This window comes from Pteropus vampyrus, unplaced genomic scaffold, assembly GCF_000151845.1.
Source record: "Pteropus vampyrus isolate Shadow unplaced genomic scaffold, Pvam_2.0 Scaffold48, whole genome shotgun sequence".
NCBI lineage: Eukaryota > Metazoa > Chordata > Mammalia > Chiroptera > Pteropodidae > Pteropus > Pteropus vampyrus.
Genome location: NW_011888829.1, coordinates 3,239,354 through 3,256,940, shown reverse-complemented (window position 1 = coordinate 3,256,940; position 17,587 = coordinate 3,239,354). Strand labels below are relative to the sequence as shown.

The 17,587-nt window shown below is 38.0% G+C and overlaps 1 protein-coding gene and 1 pseudogene across 1 annotated transcript in view; both read right to left on the bottom strand.

Moving 5' to 3' along the window:
• The window catches only part of DGKI (diacylglycerol kinase iota), a 273,413-nt gene that overhangs the window by 140,672 nt on the left and 115,154 nt on the right, over positions 1-17,587 (bottom strand). Inside the window, exon 19 of the mRNA XM_023530296.1 lies at positions 11,887-12,086. Coding sequence (XP_023386064.1) covers positions 11,887-12,086 — 200 coding nt within the window. The remainder of the gene's footprint in view (positions 1-11,886; positions 12,087-17,587) is intronic.
• Positions 406-524, bottom strand: LOC111739253 (annotated as a pseudogene).

The window sequence follows — 17,587 nt, the reverse complement described above, 5'->3', positions numbered from 1 at the left end:
TATCTAAAGTCCTACCACTCAGAAATGACCACTCGGGGATACAATAATAATAATAAAGCATTAACCACAAATATATTCTCCATTATTTTGAATGCTCAGGTTCTTTTGGCATCCTCACAATTGGTTTTGGGGTCCAGGAACTATGACACAAAAATTATAATCCGTGAATCAGGATCTGGACAGATTTCTGCCCCACACATGAAGCTCTCTTCCGGGAAGGGTGGGGGCCCAGGAGAGACAATCACCTTGGAGTTTTTGTGAAGGTTTGTGTGTTAGCTACCAAAGGCTTAATTTGTTTTTGTTTTGTTTTTTGTTTGTTTGTTTTTATTTTTTTTAAGTGAGGCAACCTTTGGTTGACCTCACAGATTGCAAGGACCTTGTCAGCTTACAATCCCTTATTTTTTATGCCTACAGCACCTGGTCTTCCTAGATGGTCTCTCATCCAAGTACTAACCAGGCCTGACCCTGCTTAGCTCCCGAGATCAGACGGGATCGGGCTTGTTCGGGGTGGCGTGGCTGTAGACTCTTAATTCATTTTGAAGCAAACCCTGTCTGATGGCTCTTCTTGGCTATTTTACAGGTAAATGTCATAGTTTACAAAGGTGTACCTATAAATTTCTACTTTGGCAATGTTTTTGCTACTCCCTAACAGAGTCCAGGGTATGGTAGAGTGGAGTTTAAAGGAAGAAGAAAGGAAAAGAAAAAGGATTCTAAATAAAGCAGATCAAGTCTTACTTTCTAATTAAAGGGCCAGTACTAAATAAAGAAAATAAACAGACTTTTTATAGCATATTGCACAAATGCAAGAAAATGTTAAAACCTCTGATGTGACTAGTTAGAAAACAGAATTAGAGAAATTTTAGAAAGCACTTCCAAGGATGTGCTAGTTTACCTCTCTGGGCAGCATGCAAATGTCAAAAATGTCAAACTACCTATGACAAATTTCTGTTTTCTTCAGTATGAAGACTGAAGATTGAAGATATCTTGGTCGTTTCTCAACAACAACATTCTTAAACTCAACCCAAAACAGAACCATTAAAAAACAGACATGTCAAAAAATATTTCTTTCCCTTAGTGAAATTCCCCTTCTTCTTGGAACAAAAATTTAGTTAATTTCATCCTTTACCAAGAAGCATTCAGTTATCAAAAAGCAATTTTAGAATCTGAATTATATTCAGCGTATGGTCAAATATGACAATTCACACTTTTTCATGGATCTGTGCCTAACTCTGCCTTCCCTGAAGTAATAAACAAATCCACACAATTTAGCATTGGGAAACGTCTTGTTATGTTCAAATTGTACCCGCCGTGTAAGCTGGTATAATACATTTAACATATGTTGGTTGTAGTTCAAGATACAGCATTTTCTCTATAGAGTTGTTTTGCTGAGTTCAGCTTTGGCAATCTCTGATTAAGGGTGTTGGGTAGGAAGGGGCTATGGTGTGATGGTACTTTGATTTAAAAGGCAACAGAGAAATTCTGATTCTGGGTGAGGTGGGTAAGCATGCATCATTCTTTCTCCCCCAATGAATGCAGTTATAAAAAAAATAATAACAAAATAAAAGCTAAATGAGCTCATGTGCATAAAATGCTAAGACCACTGCCTGATATATAGTAAATGCTCTTAAGTATTAGGGCAGAGATTTCCTTGTTCTTTTTTCTTCAATTATTTTTTTTTGTATTTCATGTGTGCCTAGATGAGTGCCTGGCACACAGTAGGCATTGAATAAATATCTAGTTTTTTTAAAAGAAATTTTATTAGATTTTTATAGAATAGTGACTTATTTCATTAGCTACAACCGATTTATGGTATGAATAAATAACAATAAAAATCAAATTTGGCTAGTATGACAGAAAAAATCAGTGTATTAAGTTATTAGGCTCCTATTTACAGTTTTTTAATCTTTCAATAATTCTTTTACTTAATTAATTAATTATTTTATTGGTTAACAAAATCTGATGTTTCAGCTGTACATTTTAACAATAAGGCATATATATATTTACATTGTATGTTCACCGCCCATAGTTAGAGTTCTTTCTGTCACTACATATTTGACCCTATTTACCCCGTCTACCTCCCCCCACTCCTCACCCTCTGGTCACCACTAGCCTATTGTCCATGTCTATGAGAATAAATATCTGTTGAATGAGAATAAAAACCTGTTCTCATAAAGCAGCTTTTTGGGAACTCTGAAAAGTAAATGATAGCAACAGACTGGAGAAGACCAGAATTTAAAATACTATCAACCCGGTGGTGAGCTCACCCCGTTTTTCCTCCAAAACCCTGGCATGGACTTTGCAGCACGGAGCCTGACAGACACCGGGCTCGGGCAGAGACAGCTCTGAGAGAGCCTTGGAGCTCTGACCCAAGGAAAGGAAAGGAACTCTGAACACTCAGAGAAACTCAGGAAAATCTCCCTTTCTTGTATTTTTTTTCCCCCTCCATTTTTGTATACCCAGCACTCAGGTTATTTTGGCAGCAGTGATGACAAAGGCCATCAGGTGCCTAAAACTAAAAGGAATGACTTCTCCTCTGATAAGAGGAGCTGTGATCCCAAGAGGAAAGGACAAACTAACATTGCTTCTTTTTTTTTTTTTCTGTCTATGTTGCTTGGTCCTGGACATGGACACAGCTGCAGGAAGAATGCAACAGAGCGAGGTAACTAAAACTTTAGCTTTTTGGTTGAAAGACCAAAGAAGGGAGCCTCAGGAAACAGAATAGTACTGGGGATGACAACGGAGATGGAGGAACTCAGGACAATAATTCCATAAAGATGTTCATGAACTCTTGGGTTTGTCTCTAAGCTGCAAATGTGCAACCCTGACCCTAAATATCATATCATAGACTTAACCTCCACCCGGATCTCATACTGCAACTTGGTGGCCCACACACAAGATGGATATGAATAGCACTGCAAACGCTTTAGAAACAGAACTAACATTGTAGACACAACCTTTAAAAGGACAGTCAGAACTTGTGGCCCGAACTCAATTGAGTCAATTGCCTGTTAAAACAAAAATAATTAAGGTTCCACTTTAAATAACAAGAAAAAGAAGAAATATACCCAAAGCAAGCAGAAAGAAGAAAATAGTAAAGGACAGATATCAAAGAGACTGTAAACGGAAAAACAATTCAGAAAATCAATGAAACTAAAAGCTGATTCTTTAAAAAAAAAAAAAACCAATAAAATTGATTAACTTCTACTAAAATTGACAAAGAAAAGGAGAGAACAAAAAATATTAATAAAAGTGAGAAGAAAAAATATTAATATCAGGAATAAAAGGGGGCTATCACTACAGACCACACAGACATCAAAGGGATAAGGAAATACTACCAATAATTCTATATTCAGTAATTAACAACTTAGATGAAAAAGATCTATTTCTCAAAAACTTTAAAAAAACTTAAAAAAATACGAAAAAACTAAAACTCACCCATGATAAAATAGATGCCCTGTGTAGTCCTTTAACTCCTAGATGAAATAGACTTATAGTTAAAAAAAGGGAGAAAAAAGAAGTCTCAAGGCCCAGATGGTTTCATTGGCAGATTCTAACAAACATTTAAAGAATGAATAACTCCAATTCTCCTTAACCTTTCCCCAATGTCTGGAAGAAACATAGTTCTAGAAAGAAAAAATTGATAATTTGGATTTTGTCAAAAGTTGGAACTTTTGCTCTACTAAAGACACTGTTAAGATAACAAAAACACAAGATATACACTGGGAGAAAAATATTCTCAAAGCATATGTCTAACTGATTGGGATCCAGTACATGTGACAAATTTTCAAAACTCAACAGGAAGAAAACGAATAGCCCAAGAAATTGGCAGAAGATTTGAACAGATGCTTCATCAAAGAATATAAAATAGAAGGCAAATAATCGCATAAAAGCACTCATATTTGAATGATTAAATGATTAAAGTTCTACAAAGCTGACAATCCCAAGTGCCGACAGAGGTGTGTAGTAACTAGATCTCTCATATGTTGCTGGTGGAAACGCAAAACGGTCCAACCACTCTGGAAAACATGTTATCAGCTTCTAATGATGTTAAAAATACACTTACCATATGACTCAGGAATCTCATTTCTAGGTGTTTACCCTAGAAAAGTGAAAACTTATGTTTACACAAAACCTGTGTTTATGGCGGGTCTATTTATAATTTCCCAACACTGGAAGTAGCCAAGATCCAGATGTCCTTCAATGAGCACATGGGTAAATAAATGGAAATATCTGTACACTGGAATACTTCTCAGCAATTAAAAGGAACAAGTAATTGATACACGCAATAACTTTGATAAATCCCAATGATGTTACTGCCACTTAAAGAAGCCAGTCACAAAGGGTTATGTATCAGGTACATTCTGGAGTCCTGACTTTCATGTGGACCAAAGCTACATTAATATGATTTTTAAAGATTGCTGAAAATAGCAAATGACAGTGTGAGAGTGGATCCAAGCTAAGTTATCACAGCCATGACATATAAAGACATAATGCTCTCTGTTGTGCTTGGATTTTTCTCCATGTTCTTTGCTCTATTAGATGGTGTTTTGTTATTTAATGTTAAAAAATATACTCCGATTGAATTATTTTTGTTACATAATTATTTCACCAATTACATATATAGGTATAAATCAAGAACATGTAATATTTACTATGCCATACATAAATATAAAATATTTCAGATTGCTATTCAAGTGTTAAAGTGACCACATCTAAGTGTCCTGCTCGTTATATTCTATCAAAAGAAACATGAGAATTTACCTTACTATAGCATACACACCTGGAATAAGAAAAAAAGAGCTTCACTGAACTTCTATGTGACTAAAACTTAAACACAATTGAAACCTAAACAGTGATAGAAGAATGGTAAATTACACATGCACTTTTGTTGATACTCCCAGTACTCTGAACTCTATAAATAGAGCCACTGAAAATAATGACCACTGAGAGCCATTCCTTCTACTTAAGTTTATTGAACAGGCCATGTGTAGAACACAGAATATACCTCAGCAATAGCCTCCAAACTGGAAATGAAGTGTTATTGTCTTATTGATTCTCTGACCACTCGCTTTTAAGATCCATGAAGGTACTGCTCTGTTGTGCTTACCGCTGGACACCAAGCACAAAACAGTGTCTGACACAGAGCAAGTGCAAAATCAATATTTTTGAAAAAAATATTTGTTAATAAATAAACGCATATCAAAAGACTAGGGTTGAAAGTAAGATCATCTAACTGAACTTTGGGGGCAACTTTGGCGTATCTCTAAGATGTTCGATATTTTAGAGTTCAACATGGATTTATTTGCTTTCATTCAGTCAGTCTACCAACCAACCAAGAATTATGTTTGGTCTCATAATATTTTGTGTTAAGATCTGTGATCAGGGCTGGAAACACAGAGATTCATAAGAAAATACAGTCAACGATCTCATGTTCCTAAGTCTAGTGTGGGACACACACAGATACAGACCTAATATAATTAATACTGATCTAGTAGACTTTGAGAACCATGATAAGCAAATCAATAGTGAACTCCAGTGAGGACGTATCTAATTCTAGCAGTAAGAATCAGGGAAGAATTCTTTGAAAGGGCAATCACTCAACCAGACCCTGAGAAATGCATCGGATACTGATTCATGAAAGGTGGCACATTATAAATTATTAAGAACATGAACTTTGAAGTAAGATTGCCTGAGTTTGCATCCCAGTCTATCATTTATTAGCTGTGAGATCTTAGGCAAGTTACTTAACCTCACTGTGCATCAGATTCCTCCGTATCCCATGGAGATAATAATACCACATATGGCATAGGGTTGCTGGGAGGGTAAATTAGTTAACGTATGTAAAGCACCTGTAACAGGACCTGAAACATAATAACAGGTAACTAACTATATGTAAGACAGAGAAAAGAAAGACTAACGAGACAGAGGCCACATTAAAAAGTCCCCAAGAAAAGTGCTAAAAAATGTATATATTTTCTTCTTGTTTGTTTTCACCAGAAAAAATAAAAGCATAGAGTGTGTTAAGTACAAATTACTAACTGTGTAAAAATGCTAACTCAATGATAGTTTTGGAACATTGCTCTTTTATTATAACTATGGATCCTCAACCCAGAAAAATGCACGGATGAAGGTACAGACACTCAAAACTCTACACATAATTTTAGGGGTCCAGCCGCAAACTAAGGTCAGCAGGTACTTCATCAAACCCCTTCCTGAGCCAGAGTTAATGGATGGGTCTAACGGTTTTACCAACTTTCCATAAAAAGCAGTGCTTAGTGTGGAATTTTATACGACTCCATGCAACTATGGGCCCTAAAGTATCTAATTTTAAAAAATTAACTGTGAACTCAATAGAGGAACAAGACAAATAGAACACAAAGAACTTCACAGCTCCATCTCAAAGCAAAGAAGGGGTAGAGAAGGCAATTATGGGTAGGTGGTCCTCCATCTGAGAAGCAGGCCTGTGAAGGAAGAGGACCCGGGTCTTCTAACCCTGAGGAAGAGATGCGGGTGACAGATAAGATGTAAAAACTGACCGGCTTTGTACTCACATGGTGAAGGAGCCCGGAGGGGCAGACACTCTTCGCAGATCCGCAGCTTGCACCTGATGGAGGCTAGAGGCAGCAGGGAATGAGCAGCGAAGACAGTCAGCACAACAGCGTGGACAGACAGGGAACAAGCCAGGAGAGAGAAAGAGAGACACACAAAATTTAAACAGAAATTAAATGAGCGCGTCACTAAACAGTGCATGAAAAAGAAAATCAAGCCAGCCACGGAAATAATCCAAAAAGCCGGTGATAGCGACGAAGCCAACAGGACACATGGCAGGGGCTGGCTCGAAGGCAAGCCACAGACCGGAGCTCAGGGCAGGGCACGGAGAGGGAGTGGGAGGGGGCGCTGAGGCTGGGCAGGGCTGCGGGGGCGGGACAGGTGATGGTCCTCTCTTGCTCTAGGTCAGTCAGGACATCGAAAGAGAGGAAGAACACACACACACACACACACACACACACACACGCACGCACGCACGCACACAAGGGTTGGCTGGCACGGTTCACTCATCTTTGAGGAGAGTCAAGGTATATTTATTTCAGCCCTTAACATAATCCTCACAAATCCAGGGTTTTGTAGGAATATTCACGTCCAAAGACCACCATCGTGAAAAGAGTGACTCAACAAAAACTTTTCCTTCCTTCACATGAACACCAAAGGCTTTTTAAGAACTCCAGAGGACATGGATACCCCAAAAGCCTAAATTCACCACAGTGATACTGTCATTCCATTCATATTCTTGGTAGAAGAATGAAAGCACAGACTTCTCCCTTCTCTCCCTTCTTATATAAAGGAGAGAGCCGTCAGTGCCTATTAGAGAAGAAATGTAGAATTCAAGAAACGAAACCCCAAATTTCCTGCCGCTTTTTACATAATTGTTCTCTCTACTCTCTCAGACAATTTGAACAGTTTCCCTATAACTACAATAGACATAGCTCGCTGATCTCTCTTTTCTGCTGGGTGTGTAAATTCTCACAAGAAGTCGCCCGTGAAGTCACTCTCTTTTATCCTCAAAGGACTATCAGTTAGAACCAATAATATGTCTCAGGAGCCAGAATGATGGGCGCCGGTTGCCTAATGCAAAGTCTGCCAACTAGAAATCTCACCTTAGGACTATACGATTGCCCTCAACGCTATAGTCTTAATTATTAGTGAACTCGGGGTAACAGCTAGTTTGAGTTCTCCCTAAACACATGAGTGATGTTGAATGTCTGATGTCTTTCTAAGGTGCCTTTCAAATAGAGAGTATGATCTGGCTACCACATTACTAGTATATGAACCTAGATAAATCCCTGTTACTTTGGGGGGAAGGTATTTACTGGAGTTCATATTTCAAGTAGATTTGTGAGCCATGAAAAAATGAGATATACTCCTGTGTCAGTGAGGGTGGGTACTGAACACAGATGGGGCTTAGCCTTTTAGTTTGTATATATAGTAATAACAAATGGAGTGACACACCAAGAAATTTTTTTAAACTATTTTTTCCTTTTTGTATCAATGAAGCTCTAGTAGCATTATGAAGGCTTACTGTTAAAACGTTTCTCATGGGAGTTCCTCCAGGTATATATGTGAACCAGATCTTGAAGCCCTTCCGCTTATTATCATAAAGTATAATCAAGACATTTCCTACATTATTTTAATGTTCATGAGATTTTAGATTTATGTTATTTTAGAAATAATTTCTGAGAAACGTAATAGATAGAATATTACATATCTGATCCATGTGCAAGCCACTAATTCAACATGTAACCACGAGTCTCAGGCACACTGACAGGCCCCGGGGGACCTTAAGAGGGAAACCCCAAAGTCTCCCACAGAGCAGGGAAGTGAGACAAGTAAACCAATAATTATGTTATTTTTGATAAATGGTGTGATCAACGTAATGGAGAGCACAACAGGAACACTGAGTAGTGCAGAAAAGGATTCTTATGGAAAGTGATATTTCAATGGAGTCTTGAACTTGAGTGAGAGTTAGCAGATCAAAAGGAGGTAAGAAGGTCACTGCAACAGAAGTGCAAATATACGATGATGCTCAAGTCAGGGTAGTGCTCCAGGAATAGCAATGATCTCTGAAGCATAGGAAGATGAGGATGAAGAAGGCAATGACCAAAAAGATTGAAAAAGCTAGGGATTATGGGCTTTATGTCTTTAGAAAGGTTATTCTAACTTGGAAAAGACATTGTGCGAAGGGCAGCTACACTAGAAGTAAGGAAATGAATTATGAGCACACTTCAGCAGTGCCACTGAGAGGTAACTGGCAGAGAGAATGCATAGATGGTGTGAGAGTTAAAGATGTGGGAAATAAACAGAAGGTAGATTTCAAAGAACACACTGAATATGTGAAAGTGGAGGTGACCTAGGCAAGGGTCCCCAATCCCCAGTCCACACACTGGTACCAGTCCGTGGTCTGTTAGGAACTGGTGAATGGGGCCACACAGCAGGAGGTGAGTGGTGAGCAGGTGATGAGCAAAGTCTCATCTATATTTGCAGCCACTCCCCAGCGCTAGCATCACCGCCTCAGCTCCACCTCAGATCATCAGGCATTAGGCTCTCATAGGAGCACCGGTCCCTGGTGCCACAAAAGTTGGGAACCCCGGACTTAAAGGACTCTAGGGGCCAGGGACATGATGAATGACTGGATAGAGGTTCCATTCATATAAATGTGAATGAAAAAGGCTCACTGGATGGCGAGGCGAGAAAGCAAAAGGAACTGAGTCAATAAATCCACTAGTACCATGTAATGGGAGGCTGCTATGAGATATCCAGGTAAAAATGTCAACTAAGATATGTGGGTATGAGTCTTCAATTTTTAGAAGAAAGCCTGGGCTGAAGACACAGACCTGAGACTTATTAGCTTATCAGTCACAGATGGAACCCAGGGTGCTGATGTGATCTCCCAGAGAAAGGGCAAATATGTGAGTTGTTTAGGAAGCCACGGCAACTTAAACCCCGAATATTCATAGTTAACATGCTTTTCAGATGAACTGAAAAGCTACCCTCTCCCTACTACTGAGAAACTCCCTCCCCCAGCACACACAAAGGTTTTTAAACTAAAATTCCTGAGACAGTTTAAACCACTTCTCTTTCTTCTGAAAGAAGACAGGCAAATGAAACAGAAGAAACATAGAGTTTTAATGAAAAATAAGAAAGGGAGAAAGGAAGAAAGAAAAGAAATGAAGAGAAAGAAGGATGGAAAAACTGAAGGAAGGAAATAAAGAATTATCTTTCTGACTTGGCTGCAGTAGTAAACTTCGCACGACCGTGGATGAAAGACAGAAAATCTTGGCAGACTAAGGAGGTGGAACAACACATAAAAAGGTCTTAATGGCCAGGCTAGGCTGCCTTTAAACTGGAAACTCGGCCTGGAAACCCAGTGGGAGAAGTTCGATTTCAAAACAAGGACTTCTGGTGAAATAGAAAGAAGCGATCAAATCCCAGAAGGTGAATAAGATCAGTGAGTGAGAGAAATTAAAGTTCAGTGAACAAGTCTTAGATGATAACTGGGTATTTTGCTTTCCTTTGAAAATGTGCCAACTGTATTGATTTTCTAAAAATATAATGTTGAGCAATGTTCACCATAATTAGTAATAAATATTTATCATTTTAAAGTTTTATATGTGTTCTTTGTAAAAATGAAAAGCATACTATTATTGCCATGTCACATGGGTCTTTCAAAGGACTCAAGGCTGCTTTGATGGGACCACTATTGCCCCCTGGTGGGGAGTTACTGTTTTGGGGTTGAGGTGTGCTTCTTGAACCCCTGCCTAGCTAAATCAATGAAGTCACAACACCTGTCACGTGTGTCATGGACACAAAAAGAAAACTATTTATATTAGTTTTTATGTGCGAAGAAAGCCCAGATGAATTCTTAACACAGTTACTAAAGAAATACAAATTCTTTCTCAAGGGCAAGAGGTGTTTGAAACAACCTGAAAACAATGTCATGTCTGGTAAGATTATGAAATACAGAAGCACAAGGCATGCGAATGGGAGTTGTTTGCTTGCAGACACTAACTCAGCATTGTATATTCAGCCTGACAGAAGGTAAATGCATCAGGTATAAGCTAGGAGTTTCACTAATTACAAAATATAACAAAACAAGATACAGCTAAACGGGATCTCTGGATGATGATTTAGGAAATGTGCTGGGGACGTCCAAAGTGACTCTGGGAAAGGAGGAAGCAGACAAGAGAGGCTCTCTCACCCCAGCTTCAGACTTAGAAGCAGACATCGAAATCTAAAACACATTAAAAGCCCTGTCTAACGCTGTTCCTCGACATATGCCGTGTCAGAAAGAGCAGCGAAGTCAAGTTTTGGAAGTGAGCTATGGCACCTGTATCACTGGTTTGCTCTAGGCACTTCTGTAGATTGTCATATTGACTCAGTAAATACCTGGCAAGGCATGCCCTCGCTTCGCAGGCACTAGAAGAGACAGCCATTCAGTAAAATAGGTAACCATGCATCGCAGGCCACAAACAGGAGCTTGGGTCCCTCGCTGTGACAGAAGAATGACCCAAGGGTGAGCCCCGAAATGACCTTACTTTGAATCAGATGAGGCATATGGCATGATATACAGAAGATGCTCAAAGAGATGCCCCCAGATACTCATTTTTTTCCATCCCCTTCTTCCGTCCCAAATAGATAGTTCAATTAAAAATCAGATTAAGGGACACTAAAAAATTAATATCTAGTCATTATCACCTTATCTCAAATCAGTTTATGAAAACACCAAAAAGGAAACGGCCAAGGACAGGGAGGATACACTTTGTTTAAGCATCGAGTCATGCATCAGGTTAAATCTAGAAAGTAGGATGCCACCCGGCATGGCAAATTGAGCTGACGCACCAGAGTACACAGGACGCCAAAGTGAGAGCATCAGAAAAAGGACAATTCACCAACAGGCAGAAGGCGATGCAACGTGGAGGGAGGTGAGCCCAAATCCAGCTCTGCTGTCGGAGAAACCAACCCTCTCCAAGTGAGTGAGCAAAGAGGAGGCCGACAGCCTGCCTTCTTAAAACAAAACAAGAAAGAACGCGTACATCTGGATGCATTTTTACGACCCTAGCATCACTCGATGATTTTCCGCTGGTCCCAGGAAATACATACTCAAGCGGTCCGTGGAGAAGCAGCATCAATCTAGCACCCAATACAATAATAACTTCTAAAAGTGGTCGCTATATAGGAAATATGAAGAAAAAAATGCGAGAGAGATCGAGGAGCTGCTGGGTGTGAACCTGGTTCCTCTCTCCAGACAGGGAGGCCCCGCCCATGCGCATGCTCTGCATTCTCGTCTCCAGGGTCTCCGTGTTCCCATGGGCGGGCAAGGGGCAGACTCACTCATTGAGTAAAGGCATGGATGTTCTCCTCTTGCTCTTCTGCACCATGTTGGCCTGATTCCTCAGGGAGATCTGGATCATAGCCGGGGCCAGCCTGCAGGGCTCCCCGTCCACTTGCATGGGGATGGACTTGTAAGTCAGCAGCGTCACCTCCCGACACTGGTGCAACCTTTCCCCGTGACCCCCGACTTGCAGGGCGGCCTGTAAAAACAAGGGCCGAAAGGAAGCAAGGAGTTAGTTCTAAAGAGGTACACAGGAAAGCTACAAGTCTACCATGTAAAGCAAAAGGCCTTTGATGGACACCTGGAAAGTCGTTAGCCGTGAGTAAAACGGGAAACCTTGGATAAATCATAGACACGAACGAATTAAAATTTCTAAACTTTTGATGAGCTTGACCATAAATTCTCATAGCCACTTTTAGTCTTCATTTAACCATGTTAGTTTAATACAGAAGTTGTTCTTTGTGTTAAAAAATGTAAGTCAAACGAAAAAGAATATGAGATAAAGCACATAGTTTAAGACAGCTTCTATACTATATATAAATGTATATTATAATAAATACCTAGAATATAAATGTATATTATTTAAATATCAATGTAATATATATATAGTTATATATTATAACATATAATATGTAATTTCGTATATTAAATATCTTAATATTTAAATATGCAGCCCATCCTTGGTTAACTTCCAAACTTGGGCAGGCTTTTCCTTTTTTACCGTAAACCTCCTCAAGCTACTTCTAATCTGCATAAAGTCAACAAAATGCAAAATAATACTAATTGCTTGATTAAAAACTTTTTGAAAAGTAAAGCAGCTTTGAAGATCAAAATCAAACATAATAAGAGCTCAGTTCACACGGTGGCCACCAAATGCAAAGTCAACTCAATATCATCTGTTAAGAGCGACAGATGATATTGAGTTGACTAAGGCAACGAGGTTATCAGCATAACCTCCTTGCCTTAGTAAAAACAAAAACCAACCAACAAACAAAAAACATATACTTAGTATCAGTTACCCTTTGGGGGATAAACAAAAATCATACAATACGTGTTTGGTTGTAGCTTACACAGAGCATACAAATTATACAGCTTGATGAATATTTTTGTACACAAATGTCAACCTCTATCCAGATCAGTCTTTAGACAATTTATAACCAAGAGGTTTCCGTGTGGCCTTCTCCATCTATTTACAGTCTATTTCTATTAACCAGTTGGTAACCACTATTCTAACTTCCAGCACCACAGATTCAATTTGTTTGAACTTCAACTTCATGTAAAATGAATCACACAATACGTACTCTTTTTGTGTCCAACATCTGTTGTTCATCTTTATTTCTGAGTAATACATAGCAAAATGGATTGATCTATTCTGCTGGTAAACATCTGGTTGTTCCCAGCCTGGGCTTTTATTAACGTAAATTTCCTTGTGTATATCGATGGATTCATAAGCTCTTGGTTGCATACGATGAGTAGCATTGCTATGTCATAAGTTTAAATGTACATTTACTTTAGGTAGATACTGTTAAATAGTTTTTCAATAAGGTTGTATTACAATGCAGTTTGAGCATCAATTAATTTATAATGAAATAAACTAAAAAAGGAGTCAAATAATAACTTCGGCTCCAAATCTAAAAGATTTAGTTAGGAAAAAGGAAAACCATACATATTATCAGCTTGTTTTGATGCGTCTCATCTGTATGAATGGGAGGAAAACCTTGTTAACTGAGATTTGTGAGGTCGACTTCTACTTACTCGGTTGCCAGAAATTTGTATTTACCTGAGGTTTTGAATTATTTTTGCACTTGCATTAATTTAAACAACTGAAACATGATTAGCTATAAATAGAAAGAGAAAAGGAACACAAAGGGACAGAACGGAGGGAAAAGAAAACAGAAGAAAAAACTGAAAAGTAAAGAACTCAGCATTACTGAACACTTTTGATGTGTGCTTTACACAACTGTGTGCTTTACATATAATTTTATTTAATTAGTGGGAGAACAAGAAAACAGAGGAGAATGTGGTGAAATTTAATAAAATTCTTTTTGGCCTATTACCGAATCCTCATTTATTCAGCTGAAAGTTTTTTCTGGCTGTATTTAAACGATCTGTTTAAGTTAATCTATGGATTTTTAGCACTATCTCATCTCCAGAACTTTTTCAATATATTTCCCTTGCCTTCAAGTACTTCTCAGCCCAACACTTATCGGACAAAACTGTATCTCTTCATCCACTAAAGAAAATTCCATTTCGTTCTTTTCCTACCTCCGGGTTTGACTAGGCCTCTTGACAAAAATGCAGAACCTCCTAGGTAAGAACTTATTCCTCTGAGTTTAACAGGAGTGAAAATAGCTTAAATACTTTCCAGCCCGTTGGTATCGGAAGGCAGACACAGTACTGCACAGCACGTTTAAGCCGTGTTCTCAGCCTCACTCTAGGACACCAGCAAATACCACAAACCTGCGGGAGTAAACAGCTGTCACAGGCAGTCCCGCAGGTATTTCAGAATCAATCTAAGATCACCGCACAGGCACAAGAGGAATTGCCCAAGTTAGCTTTCTGGGACAGACCATTCTATTATTGTTAGCACAGCCACGTTAAATTATTTTTGGAACAAGTTAAAGGTAATTATTTTCTCTCTTTTTTTTTTTTTACGCCTATAGCTCCTGGTCTTCCTAGGTGGTCTCTCATCCAAATACTAACCAGGCCCGACCCTGCTTAGCTTCCGAGATCAGACATCAGGCTTATTCAGGGTGACATGGCCGTAGATCATGGACCGTAGCTCCACTGGGGCGCGAACCCAGGACCTTCTGCATGTAAAGCAGATGTGCTAACTGCTATACTATGGAACCACATCCTAAAGGTAATTGTTAAAACACTTAATAGAAGTAGCTCTTTTCCATCACTCTGACTGGTCTAAGCTTAACATCCTATTAAGGCATATGTCCTGAAAGCCCCATGATTTGCTAGAATGAATCATTTACTGATAATAATATATTAGTTTATGAATGGCAGACATCCAATTACCTGTTCAACCTAGCCCGTCTTCCGTTTGTTAAATCTTCAAATATTGCCTTTCTGGTAGCATAGAGAGGATAACCAAGACAGCCTCGAGCTCAGGGCATTCTTTGCCATTCATTACACTCAGATGGTAATGACTTCCCTTCACTCCTCGGGAATGGCTTGAGATGTTCTGGCTTTCCACACTCCACTCCTCCCTAGAGCACTTCTCTCCATCTCCCTTCAAGCCTCGCCTTCCTTCTTACTATTCAAGTCCTTATTCCACTTGCTGTCAGATGGGAAGGATGGACAATCCTGGGTTGGGGGTGGCGGGGAGAAGAGAAGCAAGGCCAAGCCCTCCCCTCCTTCCTTTCTCGCCAGTGCTACCAGCCCCTGACTCCCAGTCTCACTCCTGTAACAAAATGCCCAAGGCAGAAATCAGTGACCTGGAGAATTAACAATGGGCATAAATCAATAACACCAATATCTGGGATTTCTTCTTTATGACTAACAAGGTAACCTTAGTAGACTAAGCAACAAAAGTAGAAAACATAAAATTGTTTTTTTATTAAATAAACAAAAGATCATTGCTAAAGATATAATAAAGAATTTTGGAAATCATACAAGAATGTTATGAAGACCTATAGAAGTTCACAAATCGAAAAGCCTAGATAAGAGAAACTTCTAGAAAAAAAACAACTTGCAAAATTTGGTATAATAAACACATAAATTGGATAGATTATACTGACTTCAAAAATTGAAAAAGTTATCAAAAATATATCTGCTCCTGCCCCCCATTCCCAAACATGCCAGCCAGACCTGATGTTGTACAAGTAATTCTACCCAACTTAGAAAAAAAAAAAAAAGACAGTGTACTTAACACAACTAGCTTCAGATAACATGATGCTACGGATTCTGAGGTAACAAAACCAGATAAGGGCATATAAGAAAATAAAATTTTACCCTAAATTATATTTATAATCACAAACACTAAAACCACTTTAAAAAATTGCTTCTCCTGGTCTATTACATAAAAATTAAATTGTGATCTACTGCGGGTTGTTTTTTGTTTGTTTTTTTTTTTTTTGCAAGACTTAAGAATTCCACCTCAGAAATAAATCTTTGTAATTTCACCACATTATGGTTTAAATGAGAAAACCCCTATCATCATCTCAAAAGATATAGAAAAAGATAATACATTTCAGTACCTTTTAGGATAAAAAGTTGTTAGAAAACTAGAAATGGAAAGTAACTTTTTTAACTGTAAAAGTCATCTTCCAAAACACATAGAGAAAATGTTATTCAGAGTAAAGAAAATTTAGAAGCATTCGTTTCAAGGGAAAGAGTTAGTCACTAGCAACAAAAGTTTTCAACATAATGTTGGAGGTCCTGAACCACATAGTAAGTCAAGGGAATAAAATTGTAGTGTGAGTTTTACATACAATAATATGATTTCCTGTATGTTTAAAAACATAAAAATAAAGCAATTGGAAGAAAACACATCAAAATATAAAGTTATGGATCATGTGCTTGTGACTGATATTTTTACTTTTAGTTCTTATACTTAGGTGTATTATCAAACTAAGCGAACGTTTAATGTTACTTTTTTCTTAAAAAAATAAAAGATTGTATTATCTGGCACATGTACATCTTCAACTCTGGGGATTTCTCCATGTAATTTTTCTCACTGAATAATCTTTCGCTTTTCTAATTCATAAATAGAAAAGAGCCTACATATTTCAATTTCAATTAACGAAAAGAAAGCTGACTATGCTTTCTCTAAAGTTTAGGAGACTGAAATCTTTGGATTCCTGACTGCATAGCAAATTAGGCTCCCAATTCCTCAATCTGAATAACGCTTTGAATTGTCTTGAAAAGTTTTAGATTATTCTGAAACAGACTCAACATGAAAGGACCTTCACAACCATAACGGCAGAGAACTGTAGCAGAAATAAATACAAATTACAATGTCTGATTGAATCTGTGTGGAATCCAAAAGGTAAACACATTACCAAGAACCCAACAAAGAATCATCTTAATTAGTAGAAACGTCTCAACCAGTAAAACGGAGACTTCTGCTTTGAAATTTGCAATTACAAGATGGAGTCTTAAAAAACTATTTTTTTCCCATTCCAGTTATTCTATCTCAAATCTCTCTTAAAACCACTCTGAACATTTTAAACACACAAAAATACACACATATGCCCAAATAACTATATTTTCCTGTTTATATAATTATCGTACATAGCTATATGGGTTTTCATGTAATTTACTTTCTTAGAAATGGAATCAATATAATAGTTTCAAGAAATGTGAAATTTCAAGACTGAAAATAAAATTATTTCATCTTGAATGAAAAAAAATACACTGGTGTACTGGTAGATGGGTGGTAAGGTAAGACTTGTATGAAAATATAGAATGATATGCCAATATCACTCTGCTTTTTCTAGGTAGATTTCTTTATTATCTTAGAAGCAATCTAGAGTCACTAGAATCTGAGATTCAATTACACATTTGATACTAGCTAGTTTGCATGTATTACATTATTCATATCATGTAAAGAAAAAAATAATTGACATAACTTTAGGATTTCATTTTTTCTCCACCAACTCCCATGTACTGCTATTTTTCTCTTTCTTACTAATGATAGGGCTGGAGATAGAAGGATTTGATAGGCCCCCAAATTCTCTCCCCCAACCT